Genomic DNA, 22,974 nt, shown 5'->3' with positions numbered 1-22,974 from the left:
GCAAGATTTCAATTCTTCTCTACTAAGAAGAGCAATTCTACACTATGACAATTGACGTCAAATCAAAGTTATAATTTTTTCTTCAGCAAGCTTGTAAGACTGTAGGGCTGTATTTGCCTCAATACTCATCCTCTCTTTTGATACTGTGATTGACAGGGAACATAAAAATGGGTACTAATTTGGAGCTATATGGTTGTGCTGATTATATAATCCGAATAATTGAACCTCATCAAAATTTTTTTCACGTACTAGATAGCTTGCAAGACTAGACAGAATACTAGATTCTTTTTAGGTCAACGAATTGATTAATATTTGAATATATAATGTCCGCCGTAATTGGTATTACCTTCGGTAACACATCGTCTTCTATTGCAGTCGCAACCCAAGACGGAAAAGTTGATGTTATCGCCAACCCTGATGGTGATCGTTCAATTCCATCCGTTCTTTCATACGTTGGATCTGACGAATATCACGGAGCCCAAGCCCAAGCACAATTAGTTAGAAACCCTAAGAACACTATTGTGAACTTCAGAGATTTTATTGGTAAGAGCTTAGATGAAGTTGATGTTTCGGTCACAGATATTGGTGCACCAGCCATTAAGACATCCGATAATAAAATTGGTTTTGAAATCACCAGAGAAAATGGAAAGGTTGAAACCGTCAGTGTCAATGAAGCCACCAAGAGACATTTCCAACAAATGAAGGTTGCTGCCGAAGATTACATTGGTAAGTCCATCGAAGGTGTCGTCCTTACCGTGCCAACAGACTTCAATGAACATCAAAGAAATGAATTAGCTAAGATCTCAACCGACGCCGGCTTAAAGGTCTTACAATTAATTAACGAACCATCTTCTGCTTTGTTAGCCCACTTATCATCCGAAGGTGAAGATTTGTTAAAAGACAAAATCTATGTTGTCGCTGACTTCGGTGGTATTAGATCCGATGCTGCTGTTATCGCCGTTAGAGGTGGTGTTTTAACTATATTGGCCACTGCCCATAGTCATGGTTTAGGTGGTTCCAAATTGGACGAAGTCTTAGCTGAGTACTTTGCTAAAGAATTTGAAAAGAAATATAAGGCTAACCCAAGAACTACTGCTAGATCTTTAGCTAAATTGAATTCTGAATCCATCACTGTCAAGAAGACTTTATCAAACGTTCAAACCTCCACTTGTTCTATCGAATCATTAGCTGATGGTTTAGATTTCCACACCACCATCAACAGATTGAGATATGAATTGACTGCTAGACAAGTCATTTCTGATATGACCAGTTTCGTTGAAAAGGTTGTCTCTAAGGCCGGTTTAGAAAACTTGGACATTGACGAAATCTTATTAGTCGGTGGTACCGCACATACTCCTAAATTGGCTAGTAACATCTCTTTCATTTTCCCAGAATCTACCACTGTTATTGCACCATCATTAGACTCAAAGGCTGTCAACCCATCAGAATTAGTTTGTCGTGGTGCTGCTTTACAAGCTTCATTGATCGAATCTTTCGATGAAGAAGAAATCAAAGAATCCTTGCAACCAGTAGTTGTCAATACTCAACATTTATCGAAGGCCATCGGTATCAAGGATGCCGAAGGTAACTTCCAACCAATATTGGTTGCTGAAACTGCCTACCCAATCAAGAAGTCTATCGAAGTCACTAACGGTTCATCCGATTCAGTTCTTGTTGGTTTATACGAAGGTAAGAAAACCATCAAAGAAACTGTCATTGAACCTGAGCAAAACGATGACGAATCTGATGATGATTACTCTGATGACGAACCAGAAATTAGAAGGGAAGCTGTCTATGAATGTGGTGACTTGTTAGCAGAATTATCATTAAAGGACTTAAAGCCAAACTCTAAGTTAGAAGTTATTGTTAACATTACCCAAAACGGTACTTTACATGTTTCCGGTAGAGAATTGAAACCAGGTTCAGTTGTTGTTAAGGGTGAAATTACCGCTTAATCTACATTCCTAACATTTATTCCTTATATATAGTTATACATCTATCTATATTTATATTTATATAAACTTCGTTTCTTCGTTTAGTGAATGTAATTTCTTAGTATGCAATTACACAAAAACTATGCGTAAATAGAGATTGAGGCCCACTTTCACTAATCATAAGATCTTTATAAAGTATTATACTTGGATACATCTAATTGTTTCGACTATGGGGAAGAAGAAACAAGAAATGTCTCAAGTCTATAGTAACTCCAATAATGAATTCATTTTTGGAGAAAATGGAGGAAAAGGGAAGCATTTATCCTCATTTTTAAAGAATCTATCACTAACAGGTTCCTCCAATTCATCTTCAAATTCTAATTCCAAAAGCAATGATCACTATAATGATATCAATAGCAGCATATATGGCAATTTTTCGTACGGTGCTAATTCACCAAATGAGAAAAACGTTGAAAATAGCGGGTCTATTAAGACACCTAACTTTAAGAAATCACCCTACCAACGGTCGGTTTCTGGGCCAGTAGGAGCATCTTTTTCACATTTGGCCACACCTCCTGGTGATGCCAAGGTTTCCAGTAATTCTAACAGCAAACATGGCCTGTCATCTCCATATAAGAATCTGGGTCTGCATGCATCTACTGGTCATAAAAGTGGACACCGTACATTTTCAGGTCGTCAAAGATATGCCGATTTGGATGATGATTGGGATGCAGATTTGGAAGAAGTATCTGTTCCCTCACTTAATAGAGGTTCTCTAGAAAACAAGAATTTATCTAGAATAAATACTGATAATGCGTCGGCGAATTCAACGAGGAATTCTTTGAGCTTGCAGCCAAGCCCAATGCTTGATTCGTTGCATCCCGATCTAACAGTTCCCATAAACACTCATAATAATAAGGATGATTCCAATAAAGAATCATTAGATTACGACGATTTACAAACTAAGTTAGAAATTAACAAATTGAATCAACTTAATGTGAAATATTCCAAATTCCGCAAAATGATAACTAATGATACTAATATATCAATTCAAGAGTTAAGAAGGCTTTCGTGGAATGGGATACCGTGTGAATTGAGAGCTATTACTTGGCAAATACTATTGGGCTATCTACCAACAAATAAATCTAGACAAAGTTCAACGCTAAAAAGAAAAAGAGAAGAATACCTAGATGGGTTAAGTGTTGTTAACTCACAAATTAAATTTTCGGATGACTCTCCATCGAATAATTCATCAGCATCACTTTCTTCTGCAAGTAATAGTAATAGTAACCGTGATAAACAGCTTTATCACCAGATTAAAATTGATGTGAAAAGAACCAACCCCACCATTAAATTATATGCTTATCCTGAAACGCAACAATCCCTTAGAAAGATTTTATTTTTATGGGCTGTTCGACATCCTGCTAGTGGATATGTACAAGGTATTAATGATTTGTGCACTCCATTTTACCAGATTTTTTTGAATAATTATATATGGCAATTGCAGAAGGTAGCTGCAAATCGCCAAAATCCCGCTGATGATAGTGATATACAATTATTCATACCTGGCTTACTAGATGATTCTGATAATAAAGAGCAAGAATTGCTTAATGATCCAAATCTTATGAACTACAATATTGGTAATTTTAATCCTGCGAAGTTATCACCGAGAATAATTTCTATTATCGAGGCAGATACGTATTGGTGTTTGTCTAGAGTATTGGAAAATATTACAGATAATTATATCCATGAACAGCCTGGTATTATTAGACAAGTCAATGATTTACGTAACTTAATTTCGAAGATAGATTTGGAATTGTTGCAACATTTTGACAATGAAGGGGTTGAGTTCATTCAGTTTGCCTTCAGATGGATGAATTGTCTCCTTATGAGAGAGTTATCCATTCCCTTGATCATTAGAATGTGGGACACTTATCTTAGTGAATCTCCATTGGGTTTTAATAATTTCCATATTTATGTCTGCGCAGCATTCTTAATCAAGTTTAGTAGTGAATTGAAGCATAAGGACTTCCAGGAAATTCTACTTTTCTTACAGAACCCTCCTACTACTTATTGGACTGAAAAAGACATTGAACTAATGTTAAGTGAGGCGTTTATCTGGCAAAGTTTGTATAAAAACGCCAGTGCCCACTTAAGATAAATTCTTTTCAAGATTCTTAAAAATATTAGCTTATCATATTATATCGATGTATCCAAAATATACATAGACCTTCCCACGTCCATAGCAATGATAACCGAAATTTGCGATTCTATCATGTTGCATGAAGCTTTATCGTAGGATGAAAACATAAACACTCAACTGTAGCCTCCTCCAGAAGTATACTACTTGTCCAAGTCTTTCGATAGCCTTTCATATATATGATTTCTACATTTTGCAACTATTCTGGTTATAATTCAGTACCTAGTCGGAGTCGCATTATTTAATTTTGCTAACGGAGTCAGTAATCGATAATGAAAATTTCATTTGACCTCGTTCGTACAAAGCTCGTTATCAATTAATTAAATAGACTCGTGAACGTGGCTACATATATATCTAACTTCTTTTCTAAAGACAATCATACAAAACAGTTATAGCATTCATTTCAACAATAATGTCAGCGGATACTAAGCCAGCTGGAAGAACCATTTTAGCTTCAACAATTGCTAAGGAATTTGTCGATGAGATTACTGCTCAACTTACAGAATTAAAATTCAAACCTAAGTTAGTAGGTTTTTTAGCTAACGATGATCCGGCAGCGCAAATGTATGCTAATTGGACAGGTAAGACATGCGAAGGATTAGGTTTTGAGTATGAATTAATCCAAGTAGATAAGAACGACTTGGAAAGTTCGTTAATTAAGGCTAATAAAGATGACAATGTGAATGGTATAATGGTCTATTTCCCGGTATTTGGGGACAATCAGGACCAATATTTACAACAGTTAATTTCCACTGAAAAGGATGTGGAAGGATTGAACTTCATGTACTACCATAACTTATACCACAATGTCAGATTTTTAGATGCTCCATATAACGAGCAAAAGTGCATCTTACCATGCACACCATTGGCCATGGTCAAAATCTTGGAATATTTGGGTGTGTATAACAAGATCTTGCACTACGGTAACAGGCTCTATGGGAAGAAGATCATGGTTGTGAACAGATCCGAGATTGTTGGTCGTCCTCTTGCAGCTCTCTTAGCCAATGATGGGGCCACCGTTTATTCTGTGGACATAAACAATATACAGCAATACAGTAGAGGTGACGATTTGCTGGAAAAAAGACACAAGGCCGTCCAATTGGATTCTACCCACACAGTAGAATCGTTGGCTCCTACCTGTGATGTCATTATTACCGGGGTTCCATCAGACTCCTACAAGTTCCCCATTGAATACATTACTAACGGTTCCGTGGTTATTAACTTTTCGAGTTCTAAGAATTTCCCTGATGAAGTAAAGCAAAAGGCTGGCTTATACGTTCCTTCGATTGGGAAGGTCACAATTGCCATGCTTTTAAGAAACTTGTTGAGATTAATCAAGAACAAGAACCATAGGATATCCAAAGGCGAACAGCAAGCCTAAGCTCCACTCCTTTTGCATTATTGCAATCTCGATGCCCTTGATGGATTGGAACCAAGTGCTACTTATATGTAGGAGGTTTGTTGTTTAGTTTTGTGTAATGAGAAACTAGAGTCAAATTTTTTCTGACTCCTCTTTGATAAACACATCTTCTAGCGAACGGCGTACCATAACAATATACCCATTGAGTTATTGAGACATATTGAAACATAGCGTTGGGTTAGCTATTCGAGATATAATTAGAGGAAAACTCCGAAGAAAAGAGCAAAATCGAGGTTGTTACAGTCTTTATACGTAAATATAGTTCCATAATAAAAACGCCCATATATCATAGTAAAGCTCACAGAACCGATGGAGTCTTCTAATTCAAAAAGACTAACCCAAATAGATCCACTCACGATTACCGAATCTCTTGGTTTTCAAACATTTCGCCGCGAGTCAAGAAAGCCATGGAGCAAATACGAAGATAGCGAGTTGATCCGAGTAATAAATGAATTGCACCCCAGTCAAATAAATAATTTGGATGCAGATACTGTCAAATGGGATGTAATAGCACAAAGAATGTATCCAAATGGCGAACGGAAACCTAAAGATTGCAGAAAGAGATGGTGCAACTCATTGGATCCCAATTTGAAAAAGGGAAAATGGACTAAAGATGAGGATGAGAAGTTGATCAAAGCTTATGAAAAGCATGGTGCATCGTGGCAAAAGGTTTCAAACGAGATTTCAGGGAGAACAGATGATCAATGTGCCAAAAGATATATCGAAGTATTAGATCCTGACACGAAAGATAGACTTAAACCGTGGGAACACCATGAAGATCTCCAATTGATAAGACAGGTTAAAAATCACGGTACGAAGTGGAGAACAATTGCATTAGAAATCAAAGGTAGACCATCGTTAACTTGTCGTAATAGGTGGAGAAAGATAGTTACTGATGTTGTTAGAGGTAAAGCAGATCCGATTATCAAAAAGGAAGTTGACACCATTGCCAATGGTAATATCAAAGTATTGGAAAATATAGGTAAAGGTAGCAAAAGTATACAAAATTCGAGTCAAGAGAGCTTAATTAATTCAAAATCCGATTCCCATTCATCAACACCATATCCATTAAATACATCTTCCCAGTCCACTAGCGTTGAACAGCCGGATACTTTCCAAGCGCAAAGATCGTACCCTAAACAATCAGGCCAGGCCCCACAGCAGTACCAGCAAAGAATTGCTAGACCACCAGCTCAAAGTGCAATTACTATGCCGGTTAATAGTGAAGTTGAATGGAAATATACCTTGGAAAGAGAGGATGGTAAACCTAATAACATAAATTTGCCCCATACGGCATTGTTCTCTGATGAAAATAATGGAAATATTAAGAACCAAGAATTAGTTCAACAGCTTATCTCATATGCTAAGACCTACGGCTTGAACATTACCGTACATCAACATATACATCATCATTATTCACAGCCAGGCAATAGACACATACAAAAACAACGACAAGCTCCTGAAGTACCGAATTATCCATATCAATCAGTGCAATCCCCTTTCAGTATTTTAGGTCTGTCTTCTAATGGCAATAATAATGAATTTAGTTCAGTAAATGATCCAGGATTTAACGATTCCATTCCTCCAAATGAAATGAACAAAAATTACCAATCTCCATATTATCTCGAGCCGGAGACTCAATTGACTAGGTATCAACACTTCAACTATTTACCACCGTTAACGGAAGTACCAAAATTAAATTCCTCATCATCTCCACCATCAACTATTAAGGACACGAATAATCCAACCCATCACCACCACCATCATCACCATCATCACCATCATGATAATGAAAACGAGAAGCAAGAGAGAAAAGACCCATCGAATAGTAAGGAGTCTGACTTGATCAAACTATTAAACAGATATAATAATGAAACTACACCAGAGCTTCAAGAGAGAAATAAGGGAGCAATGGTATCTACTGAATCAACACCTCCGGGATCTAATTCATTAACTCCTTTAACTCAAGCGGTAGAAATGGCAGCTGCGGCAGAAGCTGGAGAAAATGTCCCTTCGTCGGCTCATTCTCGCAAGAGATCTAACACCAGCACTGCCTACCACAATAAAAAATCTAAACTGCAAAGAGATGACAAGGAATTAGAGGACGGTATAGACTTTTGGGATAACATGAGAAATTTGACAGATATACAAAGTCAGCAACCTCAGCCATTGGTTCAGCCTCAGCAAAAAAACCAAGCTATCAGCCAAAGTCTGGATCAACTTTCAAATCAAAAACCAAATTCGCAACCTTCCTCACATATGTTTCCAAACAATACTTCTCAACAAACAGTAAGAGAGCTGCTGTCAGTTGTTGATACTAACGCAACTGCTGACAAAACTAATAATAATGATATTAATGAACCGCCGTATGAAGAAGAAGAAGCAGTAGGAGAAGAAGATTACGGGTTATTTTATAACGTTTTCAATAAAGAGGGTTCTTCAACAGCGCCGTCGAACAATGAGACAGAGAACCAAAATAATGGCTCTGTGTATGATAATCTTATTAGTATATTCGGTATGATTCCTTTCAATCCATCTTAATCTCTATTTGTACATAAATATATCATATAAATTCGCAACTATTTTATAAATCTACAAAATTCATTTTAGTTCACGCAGCGCAAAAAATAGAACATATAAAATCTATTCAAAGATAAATGAATACATGGTATACTGAATGTTGATAAATGCATAATAGATAGTTAAATACATGTCGACCCAGTCAAAATTATTAATAGATATATTCCATGTCAACAATAAAACATAGTAATATTAATGGATCTCTGGATCAACTAAACTTGAATCACAGAGTACGAGGTCAAGGTCAAAGTCAAGAATCAAGTTCCCCTAGTAAGGAGGACGAAATCAAAACATATTACATTCGCCTTATAAATGAAGAATTTAGAAATTTACAGTTAGATCCTGATTTACAATCTAAGTCATTATTTGATTTGATTGATTATTGTGAGCTTTTATATGAAGATCTGACAAGAGTAATCAGCACGGAGAAGGGATTAAAAACATTTATCAAAGGGTACTTGATCTTCAATTACTTTATCAATAGTCTTATAATTATGCATTTTAATGGTTTTGATGAATTTATAAGGTCTAATGAGCGTGATTTCATTATATATTTGCACTTATTCACGTTCTATAACACCGATGATTATATCAAAACAGACACCCGTTCTATTCCGTTGGGCATATTGAGGAAGTGGATACTCGGATATCTTATTACCAAAAAGCTATTGAAGTTTGATGTACATGTTTTGTACAATTGGCTATACGAATACATTGACTACCTAAAGGAAAAGGATGAATTTGAATCACAAGAACAGTTAGTTCAACCGAATCAAATTCTGAAATCGCAGAAGATGAATAATATAAATGCAAACCTTGTCGGCATACACACTGGTCAAGAATCCTCCCAAAACCTGTCTGATAGCTTATCAGAAATACAGAATGATTCTGATGACAATGAATCCCTCAATCATTTTAAGAATAGATATCCAGCATTTACTCTAAATGAAATTAACGATTCAAGAGAAAGCTTATCATTCCAGCCTGTTGATGACTTCAAAAATGATCGCTTCTTGCTGCGTACTGATCTTTCTTCCAAAAGTTCGACACCTCCACCAATTCCATCTATGCCTCCTCCAGTCCCATCTATACCTCCTCCAATACCATCTATAACTCCGCCAATTCCATCTATGCCTCCTCCAATCCCATTCAATGCTCCACCTGAATTACCACGTCATTCTTCATTCGATCGTTCCTCATCTCCATCCCATTCTCCACCTAAGGCTTCAAAGGAAACTCCCTATCCTATTGATACAAATACATCCATAGTAACAGCACCTTATCCAGTGTCTGAAAATGTTTCTTCTAATAGCCTATATTATAGCAACCCAAGTTTTGAATCTTACGACCAAGATATACGTACTAACAATTTCGTTAAAGCTCCATCACCAGATGTCAATAAGACATATTCGAGTTATAACAGACCTGTATCAAGTATTCCTCCACAATCCCAAATTTCTAATGGCGACATGTCAAAGTTCAATCGAAATAACCAATATATGACATGTGATAACCCTAACGTTCCCAATCAATATATTAATCCCCTGTTTTCAAATCAGTATATTTCTCAACCACCTCCTCATTTAATGCTTCCAAATCATGCATTACAACAACAAAACCACCAAGTGGGGCAAAAAATAAATTATATGAAAGCATATTCAATATGTGGATTGAAGAATTTTGGATCATCCTGTTATATAAATCTGACTATTCAATTGTTATTTGGATTGTTTCAGTTCAAGGCCATTTTTGCTAATCTGTATTATGCCAAATACATAAAAGATCCTAAGTTCTTAAGAATTATGGAGCATCAAGGCAACTCGAAGACATCTCAATTATTATCAGAGGCTATAGCAGGCTTGTTAAAGTCCTTCCAAGCTCATGGAGGAGCGGCCATAGCTCCGACTAAATTTTTAAGAATTTCTTCGGCAATAAAACCTGACTTCAATATTCCTAATGAACAACAGGATGCCCAGGAGTTTCTATTATTTGTATTAGAAAGATTACATGATGAGTTATCCTACAAGGCGCTTGATGCGAGAGATATTGATTCAGCAACATTAGAAAGATACATTTTAAAGTGGAACATTAATATCAATGCTAAAGATAAAGAAAATTATCTAAATTGGTATAAGACCCTCATTAAAAGCGAAGGAAACTCCCCTATTAATGACTTATTTCAAGGTCATTTGCAAAACAAATTAACCTGCAATAAATGTGGTTATGAATCTACTAATTATTCTCCTTTTACCATATTATCATTACCCATTCCTGACTACAATGCGAGAATAAATTTATCGGATTGTCTAAGATACTATACACAAGATGAAGTATTAAGTGGTGATAACGCTTGGAATTGCCCTAAATGTTCAAAAAATAAAGACGGAGATCATCTTTATCCTCCCAATTCACTTGATAACCACCCAGTCTTTACGTCCAAAAGAAGTGGTATCTTTAAACTAGGTAGGAGAAGTAAATCTCCTTCTAGAGACAAAGCCAAAGCGATCAGTGCAGCTGCAAAGGATTCAAAGAATGATTCTATTTCTGTCAAAACGCTTAATTTTATAAAATTGCCTCGCATTTTATTTATACACTTGGCCAGGTTTTCTATGACTAGTATGACTGACAAGGTGAACAAGGTTATTAAATATCCTTTAGAGTTAAAATTTAACAATTATTCAAACAATATTAATCACGAAATAACATATAAATTGGTTGGTTTGATTAACCATTATGGAAATTTGAAAAGTGGGCATTATACATCGTTAGTTAATAAATCCATTCCTAGTTCAAATAATGATGATATGAATCATCCTTGTTGGTGCTATTTTGATGATGATACAGTAAGAATTAATTTAAGACATGGTGATATCAACAAGCCAAATATAGACTTTAATGAGCTTAACTCAAGGGATGTTTACGTATTATGTTATGAAAGAAGGTAAGATAAGTAAATACTAATATTTATATACACAATCAACGTCTAGATTTAACAGCTATTCTATTAGTTATTTCACCAATCTTTGCATTGTTTTTTCCTTTAGTCTGCTTTCTTCTTTCTCCCTCCTCTATACTATCTTCTCCCTCGCTTTCGCTGTCATTACCAAAAGCCGATTGGACCTTCGGTCTTCTAGATATAGACGATTTCAATGATACTTTAATGGGTTGATTGGGATTTATGATGTTTGGCGTCAAGTCTTCTTTAAATTCTTCTTTATGCTTACTCATATATTCTTGTCCTTTTTTAATTTGGTCATTTATAAGCTTCATCGACATCTGCTCCTCGGTTTTTATATTCTTTTGGTTTTGCATCAACTCTTGTTGTTTTTGATAGTACTCTGAATCTATAAGCCTTATAACTAGATTAAATTCTGTGTCAGTATCTGTTTCGGGTTGCTCAACTTTTACATATCCTTTATTGCCTAGAAACTTCACAAATTGGGTCAATGAGGACCATTTTGTTGAATTCATATGTACATGATCTCTATCATTTAGAATATACTCTTGGTAAAATTTGTTTGCGTTTATTTTCTTTGTACCGTGATTTATCTTTAACAATTTGATGAAATCTTTTAGGAATTGATTAGAATATTCCTCTATTATACTTGAACCACCATCCTTTAATGAAGTAATTTTTTTTTGATGTGATAAAGAATTTATATGATTTTTAAACCCATTTGCATCTCTGCATTGCTTTTCACAAATTTGACAATAAAAGCGTAACCTTTGTAATCCGGATGCCTTCAACTGTTTTGATTGATATTTTGCAGTTCCAATATCGGCTTTTCCCATCTTTGAATTAAATCAGTTATGATAAAAGATATCAATTTTTTTGCAAGTTGAAAAACGGTTCCTTATTTTTTTGCGATGTATTTTCAGCTATCAAAAATAGTAGCTTATAACATCAAATTCAACAATGTTGATAACACACCTGCAGATTCCTTTGAAGAGATGGGTTCTCAATAAACCTATTAACCTAAGGTCTATCTTTGGAAGAAACTATTCCTCTTTACCACCAAGGAAATCTTACCATGCAAATTTAAATCCTATTTCATTGTTATGGAATACAAAAGTTTCACCGACATTCAAATACTGTTCTTCAATTGCCATAGTTGCAATATCCATGTCACATATACATCCTAATATCATAATTACAGTCGGTCCACCAGTTTTGTTAGGAAGTTGGTATTTGTATACCAAATGGAGGAAAATTCAGTATGCAACAGAATCTCAGAAATTAATACCAAAGTCAAAGGAACAGTTTAATTCGAAAGATAATGATATCATCATAAGTAAATATAACGAGGCTGAAATATCTAATGTGCTCAATGGAATTGATAATGAATTTGATAACTTCAAAAGACAGGTTATTGAGATTATTGAGAGAAGAATTATAGATTACATTATACTCAATCAAGATCAACATAACGAGATGTTTTCTTTATTTATTGACGAAAACAAGCAAGTCTCAATAAAGCTAAATGAAAATGATATTGAAACCTTTATTGTACTGTCAGCACCAGTACCTGATTTTGATTCAATTGAAGATAGTGAAACAAGGTCTCCGTTGCAACAAAACTTCCAAGATTTTATCAAGTTATCTTTACCATTTTTTTCAAGTAAGGATGCCTCTAATCGGAAAAGATTAGGAACTATTGAATGCTATCTACTTAAAATGAATAACACCCAAGAGACGAATTTCATACATTATAAAATTTTAATTGAAATTTCTCCATATAAATGGATTGTCGAATCTAAGGATAAATTAGTTATCGAATACATTGAAGGCGAAGGAGTATATACTAGCAAAATGTTTAATGAAGCAAAAAAGTCAAGAAAGTCAGAAAGCCAAGACGATGAAGAAATCACTGTAAATATTTAAATATAGATCATGTATATACGACTATTATCTTTTAAAGAAGTTACGTTGAGAATCATTAAACAAATTGAATTGGTATTCATAGCACTGTGAATTTTCCTTGATTCTTTCTAAATCAGGTAGCCAGCTTTGAATGTCATGAATTCTCTTATTAGTATTGGGATGAGTAGAGAAAAACTCTTGGAAACTTAAGCCAGAGGTATTGTATTTCTGTTGCAATTTCGATTCCCAATCATTCATTCTTAGCCAGAATTGGACTGCCTCATTAATATTGAAACACAGTCTTGCCATTAACTCACACCCAATATGGTCAGCTTCTGATTCCATATCTCTTGATGCTGGCATTTTCAATAATCCTTCGATCATTAAACTATTAAACGAGCTTGTCCCCGTAATTGAGTATAAAATAGCCAGCAATAAAATATAAAACGGTTGTTTCGATAACTGCTCCAGTGAATGATGAGCTAATTGGTGTGATAATTCATGTGAGAGAACTGTAGCTAATCCATCATCATTGTGACAGATAGGAAGAATTGATGAAAAAATAAATATTTTACCATTAGGCAAAATAAATGCATTAGGTGGAATCTTGTTTGGATCGACCTGGATAATATGAATGGACCAATTCAAATTCTTCAAATGCTCTATCTGCTGTTGATCAGGAAAATTCGATATTGCAGCTGTCAACAATCTATTCATAATCTTAGTTACTCTTCCATATAATGGATCGCTTGGTGGAAGTATTTGGTTTTGGTATTCCCCTAAAATTTGACTGTAACTGTAATCACCAATCTTAGTTTCTAACCAATACGGAATCCAAATGAATCTCCATCTCCCAGTAAATGGGGCTTCATGCAAATTGTACACGTAGAAAGCACCTAAAGAAAGACCAACGTAAATAGTGTTTCTGTTGTAAAGGAATTTCTTGAAATCAAAATTTGAATGTGAATTATCAAATCTCTTATAAGTTGCATAATTTTTTGAAAAACGAATGGAGCTGTTTATGGAAATGTGAGACCTTATTGGCCTCTTTATGTGATGCCATTGTCTTCCCAATTGTCTGAACATGGCTTTATTTCTTGTCTCTTAAATATATAAAAAGAATTTTAAAAATCGAGATAAAGATTTATCAACCATTCTGTGAGACATTTTAACTACTGGGAACAGGCTTTTACTTTGTATATGAGATATTTATATGATAACTATAGAAATAAAGAAGCATGAAAGAACTGAAATATTTAGATTATTAGAAGTTTGGAAGCCATCAATACTGTGCACTAGCTTACTTCAAGAGGACACAATCATAAATGATTTAGTGAAAGGGACTGAAAAATGTTATCATAAGATTACTCGAACACCACGTCAGGTTTAAATGCCTCATGACTATCGTTCTTCCTAATACTTAATGGAGAAATTCCAGAATCTTCATTCGTCTTTTCGAAAGATTCATCGATCTCATCAGCCGTGTCAACTCGGTTACCGTTAGCAATATCCGCAAGATTGCTGTGTGTTGAAGACTTTGGCACCTTTGAATAAAAGCCCAGTTGGACCTCTGGAGCTGAATCTTGCACTTGTTGATTTTTGGAACTAGGGAAGCTATTCGTGAGAATATCGCTACTCGAATTGTTGGAGGTTATTTGGTTTCGTTGTTTTAAACTGACCGTAGCAGCTCTTGATGGTAACTTCTCAAAATAAGACGGTCCGGTCAACTGCTTAGCCAAAGTGTCTAACGATCTGTCCGGGCCGTTACTTGCAGTTGTGGGAGAGGCTATTATACTTTCATTGCTACTAGCAAAATTGTCGTTCGGAATGTGGGGCGGAGAAACAATACTCCCGTTGTTGAACTTGCTAGTTGATTGAACATTGTTATTGGAGCTTGCCGGAGACTGCGTCGATACATTATTGTATCCGTTTGGTGGTAATATAGGAATCACAGACTCGTAGAAATCATATGAGGATGGTGTTTTTTGGTGCCCTGCTATTGCTCTCCGATCCAAAAAATTTGTGGTGGACGAAGATCCATTAGACAACGAAGTCTGATACGTTTTTTCAGCATTCCCATCTACTTCTGTCTCTTCCTGCGTTAATGAAGACTTGTTTCTCGCACCACGCTTCTTATGTAACTCCTCCTCAAATTGGTTGAACAGTTGATCATCCCTCAATCCTAAATCAATCTCATTATCCATCCGATCTTCTCTCGACTGTTTCCTCTCATTTCTATACCACATGAGGATACAAAAACCTATAATAATTGCCGAAGGGATACCCACTCCTAGTCCAACAGCAAGCCTATTATCATATCCCATATTCTCACTTGAAGTTCTGGGAGTTCGAAGTATTTCTCCAATATAAGCTAGTGAATTTTTAAATAAAACGAAAGAAACACTCGCTCTTATTATTTATTAACAATAGTATTGATATTCTACTATATAATACTATTTAGTACAAGCAAAGAGTTCGTAATACTAAATTTAATCTTTCCATTAATGGCTGAGTTGAGAAATTTCCAATTTTGACACCCGAGGGTGCCAATTTTCCGGTGTATTAGCATAAACATAGAATAGCATGATATATCGGTACAAAAGAAGTATATACAAGGATTAAAGACCGAAGTCAACAGACGTATCTTCAAGGAGATTGACTTGGGTTTTCTGGGCGTCATTTATTTGCAAAACCCAATGGTGGATGTGGAAGGGATGTAACTTTGATTCACGAGTAGCCTTTAATTTCAATATTCCCGAGTTCTGGGACCCTTGAACAGAAAATTCGATGTCAATATCACCTCTGACAGTATTTAAGGTCCCCCATATCCATGGCCACGACTGCTTGAAGTTGATGTTGTCACCCAACAGTTGCTTGGCATTTTGCGATCTTCTTAAAAAGTACATGACCGAATTAATGATTGGAGACGATGTCTTTTCGTAGTTGAAGATGACGACACATGCCAACGTTACCCCTAACCCGTATGCTAAAAAGTATATTCTATTTTGCTTCTTGGCTTTGAAAGGATCTGGAAATTCTCTATCCACAGTGACGGGACGTTTCTGAGGAGGTACTTGAGAAGACATCGAGCTGTTGAGCCTGGTGTACACCCGTAAGCTGCCAATTCCTCTGGCAATATTTATTCTTTTAGTAAGCGTCGATATACCTATGTTTCTGCTTAGCATTATAATTGTATCGATTTATGGTATGCTTTAGTGTAGATATAAGAAGAAGTTTTTTTATATGGCCATAATGAGTGAAAAATTACACAAAGCTTCCTCCCATAATAAGTACCATAATTTAAGTAGCATAGTACGCTTAATATCTGAGAAATATATATAGATAGTGGTATAATGTCTTCGATATCTGGTGCCTGTATGGTATCGAAGATCTCAGGTATGATTCATATCAGAGAAGATACTACTCCGCTGGTCCTAGAATGGAATGCAATAGATCAACTGAAATCAATATCGATTCCTTTGAATTCATTAACTAATCTAAGAGCTTCTAAAGAAACAGTACCCAAGATGATATTGCTGGTTTCGTACAAGTTAAACAATGAAGATAAAGAGCTAAGACTTACCTTCACTAATAGGCCTACAATGAACAATATTAAAGAGTCTCTACAAACCATTGTTGCTAGACAGAAAACAGTCATCAAAGACAGTCCTACTCCAGTACCCAGCTCAAGTGCTCCAGGAACCCCAGTACCTCTGTCAAGTGCTAATTCTGGTAGTTCTACATCAACGTCAAATCTGATGTCATTCACTAATCCCCAATCATTAAGTGATCAGAGTCTTTTAAAAAATCATCAATTACAACAGAAATTACTATTGGAAGATAAAAACTTGAGAAACACATTCACCCAGTCTGTCATTAACTTCAAGTTATCGCCAAATGTGTTTTGGCTGACAAGATTGAACCAATTAAGAACATATGCATTAACTATATCCCAACAGAAAGGTCCGTACAATGTACTATCGACAATTAAGCCCGTAGCATCATCAGACAATCAAGTGAATGTCAATGTAACTAGAGATACTATAAATGAAATATTCTCTACTTACCCGATAATTAAAAAGGCATTCGACGATTTAGTTCCAGCGAAATTTCCAGAGGGAGAATTTTGGTCAAGGTTCTTTAACTCTAAATTGTTTAGACGGTTGAGAGGTGATAAGATCAATACGTCTAACGAAAGGGGTGATTTTGTATTAGATAAATACTTATACATCGATCTGGATTTCCTTGAGAATGAGGTGAATGATGAGTCAAATAAGAAAATTAAGTTGCAGGATGAAGTACAAGTCAATAAGTTTTTGGATCTTTTAGGAAATGAAGAGGACAACTCTCAAAAGTTAGGAAATATGCCCGATATAACTATGAGATACTCAGATGATGTGAGTAAGCAAAATGCATTATTAAATCCAACTGTGCGAGGTAAAACTCCGCAAAAGGGACAGGAGAATGAAATGATCATTCTTATGAAGAATATGAACAAATTATCATCCAAAATGGTACATATGAGTGGAGCAGCTGAAAGTCATAAAACTCAGGAGGGTGGCCTATCGGTAGCAGAAGTGAACGAATATGAAGAAGAATTAAATCTACACGATTTAAATGAAATAGAAGACTTGAAGTACGTTGAACTTAATATCAATACCAAAAGCAACAGTATGTTTGTCGACTCTCAAGAAGATAGTATACAGAATGTGTCTCCGGAAGAGTTGTCATCGTTCTTGTCTGGAAACTCGTTCCAACCACAGGTCAACGGCATTAATCTTACTGAAACGTATTCTTCTAAAAAGGACGAAATAAATAAATCTGCTAGTGATATAACAACTTTGATCAAGCAAAATTCCAGAACTTTCAAATTGATAAATCAGTCATCCAAGGAATCCAATGAGAACTCAATCGTACCTGAATCCATGATTCAAGAAATCATAACATACAATATTACAATCATGGAATTTTTATCTCAATTTTGGAAATTGTTCTTAAACGGCACTAACCCAAATCAATTAAAGAAGATATTTACAAGTTTAAAGAATTGTAAAATCTCCTTGAATCAATTATCAGAGAAAATTACTAGTACGATTAATAATAGTACTTTAATTCAAGATAAACCAAAGTTGAAAGAAAAGTTATGCAAAGACTTAGCAACATGCATTAGCCCGCTTCAAAATGGTCTTGATAAAGCATGCAGTGATTACATTAAAGCTGTGAGACTGTCTTCAGAAACAAACGAAAATGGAAAAAGATCACTAGAATAAGTAGTTATAGTATTTATAGTATTTATAATATTTATAAATAAAGCTTACTATACAAAAGTTATCATTTTATACCGTAGTTGATCTTATCGCATTTTTTGATAATCTCAAGCTCATTGAATTTTTTTTTTTAGTTAAAAAGATTTAGAGACTGCAATCATTCTGAAATTATAGATAAGTCAAAAAAAAATGGCAAAGAAAAGTATGTAACATCTGTATATGTCAGTACAATATATTGGAGATAGTATTTATTAACATAGCATAGTTTCAAAGCATAGCAGAGCAGCAAGAAGAGGTCTTGTTGAAAATATGGATGAGGCCAAAGACTTAGCTTCACTTCCAAAGGCAGAGTCTGACGACGTCAAAAAATCAATCATCAGAACAACAATCAAGAATGAAGGATTACTCAATAAGAAAATGGAAAACCAAAGAATAAAAAAAATGAATAGAAAGAAGACCAATAGTTTGAAACATAGGTTGGAAAGATCTAACAAAGTCGACGGGGTATTAAGCACTAAAATCGAGCAAAGTATTGCTAGAGCCAAATACGTTCAAAATTCAAGAAAATCTGCATGGGACCAGATCAACAAGGGTATTTCCATCGCTAATGGTTTGGTGGAGAATGAAGAACCCTCTGAGAAATCGGAAGAGCAGATTGAAAAAGAAAAAGAAGACGCTTATGTTCAGCAGTTCTTTGAAGGTGATTCAAATAAACAAGAGCAAAGTACAGACGACAACACCCCAAGCAAACCTGATAATAAAAATATGAACAGATTTGCTCTCTTGGAAGAATCTGAAGCCTAAATCCTATACTATTTTTAGGGGTTTTTCGTCCTCTTCTGCATTAGCATGAATCAAAATATGAATTCATGGTTTTATATACTTATATAGACATATATACATTCGAATGACATTTATCTTCTTTATTTGTTGCATTTACTTAGCATGGCTTATAAAAGAATATTTACGGTACGTCCACTACTCAATATTCTATTTCCAGGACAGATCAATTCATGAAGGTTGACAATTAATACTTGAAAGATAACTATCATGAAATTGAATTGCTTTTCATTTACTGCCTCTTTCTTGTTGGCAAGTAGTCTCATTAGTGCTGTCAATGTCAATCACCCATTATTCACTCCATTTGACAAGTCTAAACTAGACAAGTCTTCATTTTTTGAACAATTCGATTACAACACCCTTATAGAATCGGATTGGAAGATCTCCCATGCTAAGAAAGACGACGAGTTCGCATATGTTGGGAAATGGAATATAGAGGAACCTACCGTTTATCCAGGGTTCGCAAATGACAAAGGATTGGTTTTAAAATCGCCAGCTTCCCACCATGCTATTTCATATAAATTGGAAGAGCCCTTTAATAATACAGGTAAGAACTTGGTTTTACAGTACGAGGTCAAATTACAGGACGGATTGGAATGCGGCGGAACCTATATTAAGCTATTGGATTATAATTTTGACAAGGATCACGAATTTAATAATGACACACCATATCAAGTTATGTTCGGACCTGACAAATGTGGTTCCGAGAATAAAATTCATTTTATTTTAAGAAGATTGAATCCAATTTCCAATACATATGAAGAAAAGCATTTAGTGAACACTCCTATGTCTCGTACGGGGAAATTATCTACATTGTATACTTTGGTTTTGAAAAAAAACCAAGATTTTGAAATTAGAATAAATGGTGAAGTAGCAAAGGCAGGTAATTTAATTAAGAAGCCAAAACTCATGAAACCTCCTTTGAACCCACCCAAAGAAATTGTCGATGGAGATGACTTCAAGCCTATTGACTGGGATGACAGAAAATTCATTCCCGACCCAGAACAAGCGGAGAAGCCTGATGATTATGACCTAAAACATGGTTTGTCGTTAATTCCAGATCCTAAGGCAGTTAAACCTGCAGACTGGAATGAAGATGAGCCAGAATATATTGAAGATCCGTCTGCTCATAAGCCTGAGGAATGGGATGATGAAGAAGACGGAATATGGCTTGCTCCAGAAATACGTAACCCTAAGTGTTCTTCTGGCTGTGGTAAATGGGAACCACCATTAATAATAAACCCAACGTATATAGGACCATGGATTCAACCAGTTATGCCAAATCCTAATTATAAAGGAGAGTGGAAACCAAGATCTAAATTGAATCCAAATTATTTTGAAGATGCACAACCATCAAACTTGGAATTAATTGGAGGGTTAGGTTTTGAATTATGGAGTATGAAAAGTCAAATCTTATTTGATAATATCTATTTAGGTCACTCTATTAAGGAGGCCGAACTAATTGGAAACCAGACATTTGTGCCAAAGTATGACATTGAAGATTACGACTTACAGCACAATAGACCCCCTGTTAAAAATGAACCGGTAGCGCCTCCTCCTACTTTCGAAGATTTTGTAAATGATAATGATCAATCAACCGTCAGCAGAATACGTGAAATTTTCAGCATGTTGTACGCCAATCAATACTCAGATATAAGTTCATTTTATTATAGATTTATGAGCAACCCGGTCGGAACTATAATCCAAGAACCAGCAGTATTTTTCTTATACTGTTGTGCTTTTGTTTCAGTTTTCACTTTTGCGTTTGGACTTTTTGGGGCTTTTGTATTCATGGTAACGGGAGGTGCCCAGGCCACCCATTACGAGCAACAATCTGAATCAACCCCTAAGATTAATGAACCTGATAGTGAAGGAGATCAGGATCAAAATAAAATTGAAGAAATTATTGATGACGATGAAGTAAAGGCATCATCCGTCAAGACTTCTGCGACTTCTGTATCTAAGAGAAGAACATAATCTTTCAAATAAGATTATTTATCCCATAGCATATAGCTGCACGTAAATAAATAAAATTTTGAATAGAGAATTGAATCAAGGAATCTACCTACTCTAAATTTAACGAAATATTTTTCGATGGTAGTATCCGCTTTTGCATAACCAGAAGTACCAAATCGAACTATTTTTAAATCTATTCATTACGAAAATAATATAGCTAAAATAATTTTATTTAAAGAGTATCAATAACTCACTGGCAATCTAAGCATTATAGATATAATAATCTGCAGAAACAGGTCTATGATCACTCATATACATATCATGGAAACGTGAATGCAAAACACCATATTGCTTAATCACAACTTTATATGCTTCATGCAAATCAAGGTTGTAGTAATTTATATCTTCCTCTTCTAAAATTGATGGAGATTGATAACCATTCTTAGCAAAGTAGGGACCCCAAACATAATCAATGATAGCGTTATCTTCGTGCAAGTTATCAAAACCTGTGAAGGTTGCTTTATGCCCATAGCTGTGTAACTGATCGATCAATGTCCTACTATCTTTAAAACCATGCAGTTTCAAAATTTGATATGGCTCGTCAGTAGGTCTTGTATTGAAGTCACCACATAAAAATGAAGGATAATCATTGTAGTTTTCCATTCTATCAACTATTAAACGAGCAGATTCCCTTCTGGCCTTCTTTCCCTTGTGATCAAAATGGGTATTGAAAAAGTTCAATTTGACAAAGGGGTTCGATTTAGATTCAAGAGTAACCATGGTGACAATTCTTTCTAAAGCAGCATCCCAACCTCTGCTCGGAACTTCGGGAGATTCACTCAACCAAGTGGTGCTATTGTCTACAACATTCCATTCTGCCCTCTTGAACAAGATTGGCGCATACTCCCCTTCAGCCTCACCATCGGTTCTGCCAACTCCAAAATATGTCCATTCGTCTGTAGCATTTCCTTCATTTAAGTTATATAATATATCTTCCAACTGGTTATGTAACACCTCTTGCAAACAAACCACATTTGCCATACCACTGTCTGTATTAAAGTCAATCGATGACGTAACCAATTGTCTTCTCTTGCTCCATTTCTCTTCGTTCGGGCCTGGACGCTTGTTATCATATCTTATGTTATGTGTGTATAATCGGACTTTTAACGGATCATTGATCAATGGTGTTTTTTCGGTAATCCTGTAAACTGTCCACCCTGTAATCACAAGAATTCCAAGGATTGCAACAATACCTAAAATCAAACGGGTTTTTTTGGATACTGGTTTACTGGACTCCCCAGTTGAAGTTCCTTCATTTAAAAGCGGTGTAGTTTCTTGGTTTTCAGCCATTATCGACAAGATACAAGTAATTTCTCCTTTGTAACGTATACTTAGCCTCAACTCCCCTGATTTTAGTTGCTTATGACCCTAGATTTTGGAGTAAAGCGACAGCCCACGTGATGACTTTTGATCTATTGTTGCAAGGTCGCAGCCATTGCCCCAGGTTTCATGTTTTTATACCCACAATAAAGTGATTTAAAGAAGTCTATTACGGTTTCTGGGGTATTTATAATCGTTTTTATCAGTGTTCCTTGGTATTATGTTGGGGTAGTATGTTGAGAACTCCATTATTTTTTTTAATAATTTTTAAAATTAATTGCAAATTATGGAGAATATAAAGAACCTGATTAAAATGAATAAATATCTCAAGGTTTCTCATCATGAAGAGTTAATTGCGAATATTTGTTAAGTTGATATTTGTCTATAAATATATGTGGTATACACATAGTTCAAGTATTTTATAGTTTGTATGTGTTTCGATTTAAAGACAGACAATAAGTCGTAGGTAACTTCACAGATATAACGGTACACAAATACTGTCTTGACATTCTACAAGAATTATCTTTCAGAAAACA

The 22,974-nt window shown here is 35.3% G+C and overlaps 14 protein-coding genes across 14 annotated transcripts; 9 read left to right on the top strand and 5 right to left on the bottom strand.

Annotated features, from left to right (window-relative positions):
- Positions 1 to 323: 323 nt before the first annotated feature.
- Positions 324 to 1,955, top strand: SSZ1 (Ssz1p; the record flags this gene model as incomplete). The annotated part of the gene is made up of 1 exon (XM_015613814.1): positions 324 to 1,955. The coding sequence occupies one exon, from the start codon at positions 324 to 326 to the stop codon at positions 1,953 to 1,955; it is 1,632 nt and encodes a 543-aa protein (XP_015465371.1).
- A 229-nt stretch (positions 1,956 to 2,184) lies between these two features.
- GYP1 (Gyp1p) lies at positions 2,185 to 4,095 on the top strand (the record flags this gene model as incomplete). The annotated part of the gene is made up of 1 exon (XM_015613813.1): positions 2,185 to 4,095. The coding sequence occupies one exon, from the start codon at positions 2,185 to 2,187 to the stop codon at positions 4,093 to 4,095; it is 1,911 nt and encodes a 636-aa protein (XP_015465370.1).
- A 451-nt stretch (positions 4,096 to 4,546) lies between these two features.
- AC631_04983 (methylenetetrahydrofolate dehydrogenase (NAD(+))) lies at positions 4,547 to 5,515 on the top strand (the record flags this gene model as incomplete). Its single annotated transcript, XM_015613812.1, has 1 exon — positions 4,547 to 5,515. One exon carries the CDS (start codon positions 4,547 to 4,549, stop codon positions 5,513 to 5,515), a length of 969 nt encoding a protein of 322 aa, XP_015465369.1.
- Positions 5,516 to 5,863: 348 nt separating this feature from the next.
- BAS1 (Myb-related transcription factor BAS1) lies at positions 5,864 to 8,095 on the top strand (the record flags this gene model as incomplete). Its single annotated transcript, XM_015613811.1, has 1 exon — positions 5,864 to 8,095. One exon carries the CDS (start codon positions 5,864 to 5,866, stop codon positions 8,093 to 8,095), a length of 2,232 nt encoding a protein of 743 aa, XP_015465368.1.
- A 206-nt stretch (positions 8,096 to 8,301) lies between these two features.
- Positions 8,302 to 11,079, top strand: AC631_04981 (ubiquitin-specific protease; the record flags this gene model as incomplete). The annotated part of the gene is made up of 1 exon (XM_015613810.1): positions 8,302 to 11,079. One exon carries the CDS (start codon positions 8,302 to 8,304, stop codon positions 11,077 to 11,079), a length of 2,778 nt encoding a protein of 925 aa, XP_015465367.1.
- Positions 11,080 to 11,110: 31 nt separating this feature from the next.
- On the bottom strand, positions 11,111 to 11,926 carry AC631_04980 (uncharacterized protein; the record flags this gene model as incomplete). The annotated part of the gene is made up of 1 exon (XM_015613809.1): positions 11,111 to 11,926. One exon carries the CDS (start codon positions 11,924 to 11,926, stop codon positions 11,111 to 11,113), a length of 816 nt encoding a protein of 271 aa, XP_015465366.1.
- A 124-nt stretch (positions 11,927 to 12,050) lies between these two features.
- GOA1 (Goa1p) lies at positions 12,051 to 13,016 on the top strand (the record flags this gene model as incomplete). The annotated part of the gene is made up of 1 exon (XM_015613808.1): positions 12,051 to 13,016. One exon carries the CDS (start codon positions 12,051 to 12,053, stop codon positions 13,014 to 13,016), a length of 966 nt encoding a protein of 321 aa, XP_015465365.1.
- A 24-nt stretch (positions 13,017 to 13,040) lies between these two features.
- AC631_04978 (metalloendopeptidase) lies at positions 13,041 to 14,081 on the bottom strand (the record flags this gene model as incomplete). The annotated part of the gene is made up of 1 exon (XM_015613807.1): positions 13,041 to 14,081. The coding sequence occupies one exon, from the start codon at positions 14,079 to 14,081 to the stop codon at positions 13,041 to 13,043; it is 1,041 nt and encodes a 346-aa protein (XP_015465364.1).
- A 278-nt stretch (positions 14,082 to 14,359) lies between these two features.
- Positions 14,360 to 15,319, bottom strand: AC631_04977 (uncharacterized protein; the record flags this gene model as incomplete). The annotated part of the gene is made up of 1 exon (XM_015613806.1): positions 14,360 to 15,319. One exon carries the CDS (start codon positions 15,317 to 15,319, stop codon positions 14,360 to 14,362), a length of 960 nt encoding a protein of 319 aa, XP_015465363.1.
- A 294-nt stretch (positions 15,320 to 15,613) lies between these two features.
- On the bottom strand, positions 15,614 to 16,180 carry AC631_04976 (uncharacterized protein; the record flags this gene model as incomplete). Its single annotated transcript, XM_015613805.1, has 1 exon — positions 15,614 to 16,180. The coding sequence occupies one exon, from the start codon at positions 16,178 to 16,180 to the stop codon at positions 15,614 to 15,616; it is 567 nt and encodes a 188-aa protein (XP_015465362.1).
- A 168-nt stretch (positions 16,181 to 16,348) lies between these two features.
- AC631_04975 (TFIIH/NER complex subunit) lies at positions 16,349 to 18,265 on the top strand (the record flags this gene model as incomplete). The annotated part of the gene is made up of 1 exon (XM_015613804.1): positions 16,349 to 18,265. One exon carries the CDS (start codon positions 16,349 to 16,351, stop codon positions 18,263 to 18,265), a length of 1,917 nt encoding a protein of 638 aa, XP_015465361.1.
- A 186-nt stretch (positions 18,266 to 18,451) lies between these two features.
- ECM1 (Ecm1p) lies at positions 18,452 to 19,066 on the top strand (the record flags this gene model as incomplete). The annotated part of the gene is made up of 2 exons (XM_015613803.1): positions 18,452 to 18,464; positions 18,528 to 19,066. 2 exons carry the CDS (start codon positions 18,452 to 18,454, stop codon positions 19,064 to 19,066), a joined length of 552 nt encoding a protein of 183 aa, XP_015465360.1.
- Positions 19,067 to 19,312: 246 nt separating this feature from the next.
- On the top strand, positions 19,313 to 21,079 carry AC631_04973 (calnexin; the record flags this gene model as incomplete). The annotated part of the gene is made up of 1 exon (XM_015613802.1): positions 19,313 to 21,079. The coding sequence occupies one exon, from the start codon at positions 19,313 to 19,315 to the stop codon at positions 21,077 to 21,079; it is 1,767 nt and encodes a 588-aa protein (XP_015465359.1).
- Positions 21,080 to 21,319: 240 nt separating this feature from the next.
- AC631_04972 (uncharacterized protein) lies at positions 21,320 to 22,408 on the bottom strand (the record flags this gene model as incomplete). The annotated part of the gene is made up of 1 exon (XM_015613801.1): positions 21,320 to 22,408. One exon carries the CDS (start codon positions 22,406 to 22,408, stop codon positions 21,320 to 21,322), a length of 1,089 nt encoding a protein of 362 aa, XP_015465358.1.
- Between the last annotated feature and the right edge of the window lie 566 nt (positions 22,409 to 22,974).

This window comes from Debaryomyces fabryi (assembly GCF_001447935.2).
Source record: "Debaryomyces fabryi strain CBS 789 chromosome Unknown contig00158, whole genome shotgun sequence".
In the NCBI taxonomy this organism is placed as follows: Eukaryota; Fungi; Ascomycota; class Pichiomycetes; order Serinales; family Debaryomycetaceae; genus Debaryomyces; species Debaryomyces fabryi.
Note: the sequence above shows the minus strand (reverse complement) of the source record. Positions and strands in the feature narration are given on the sequence as shown.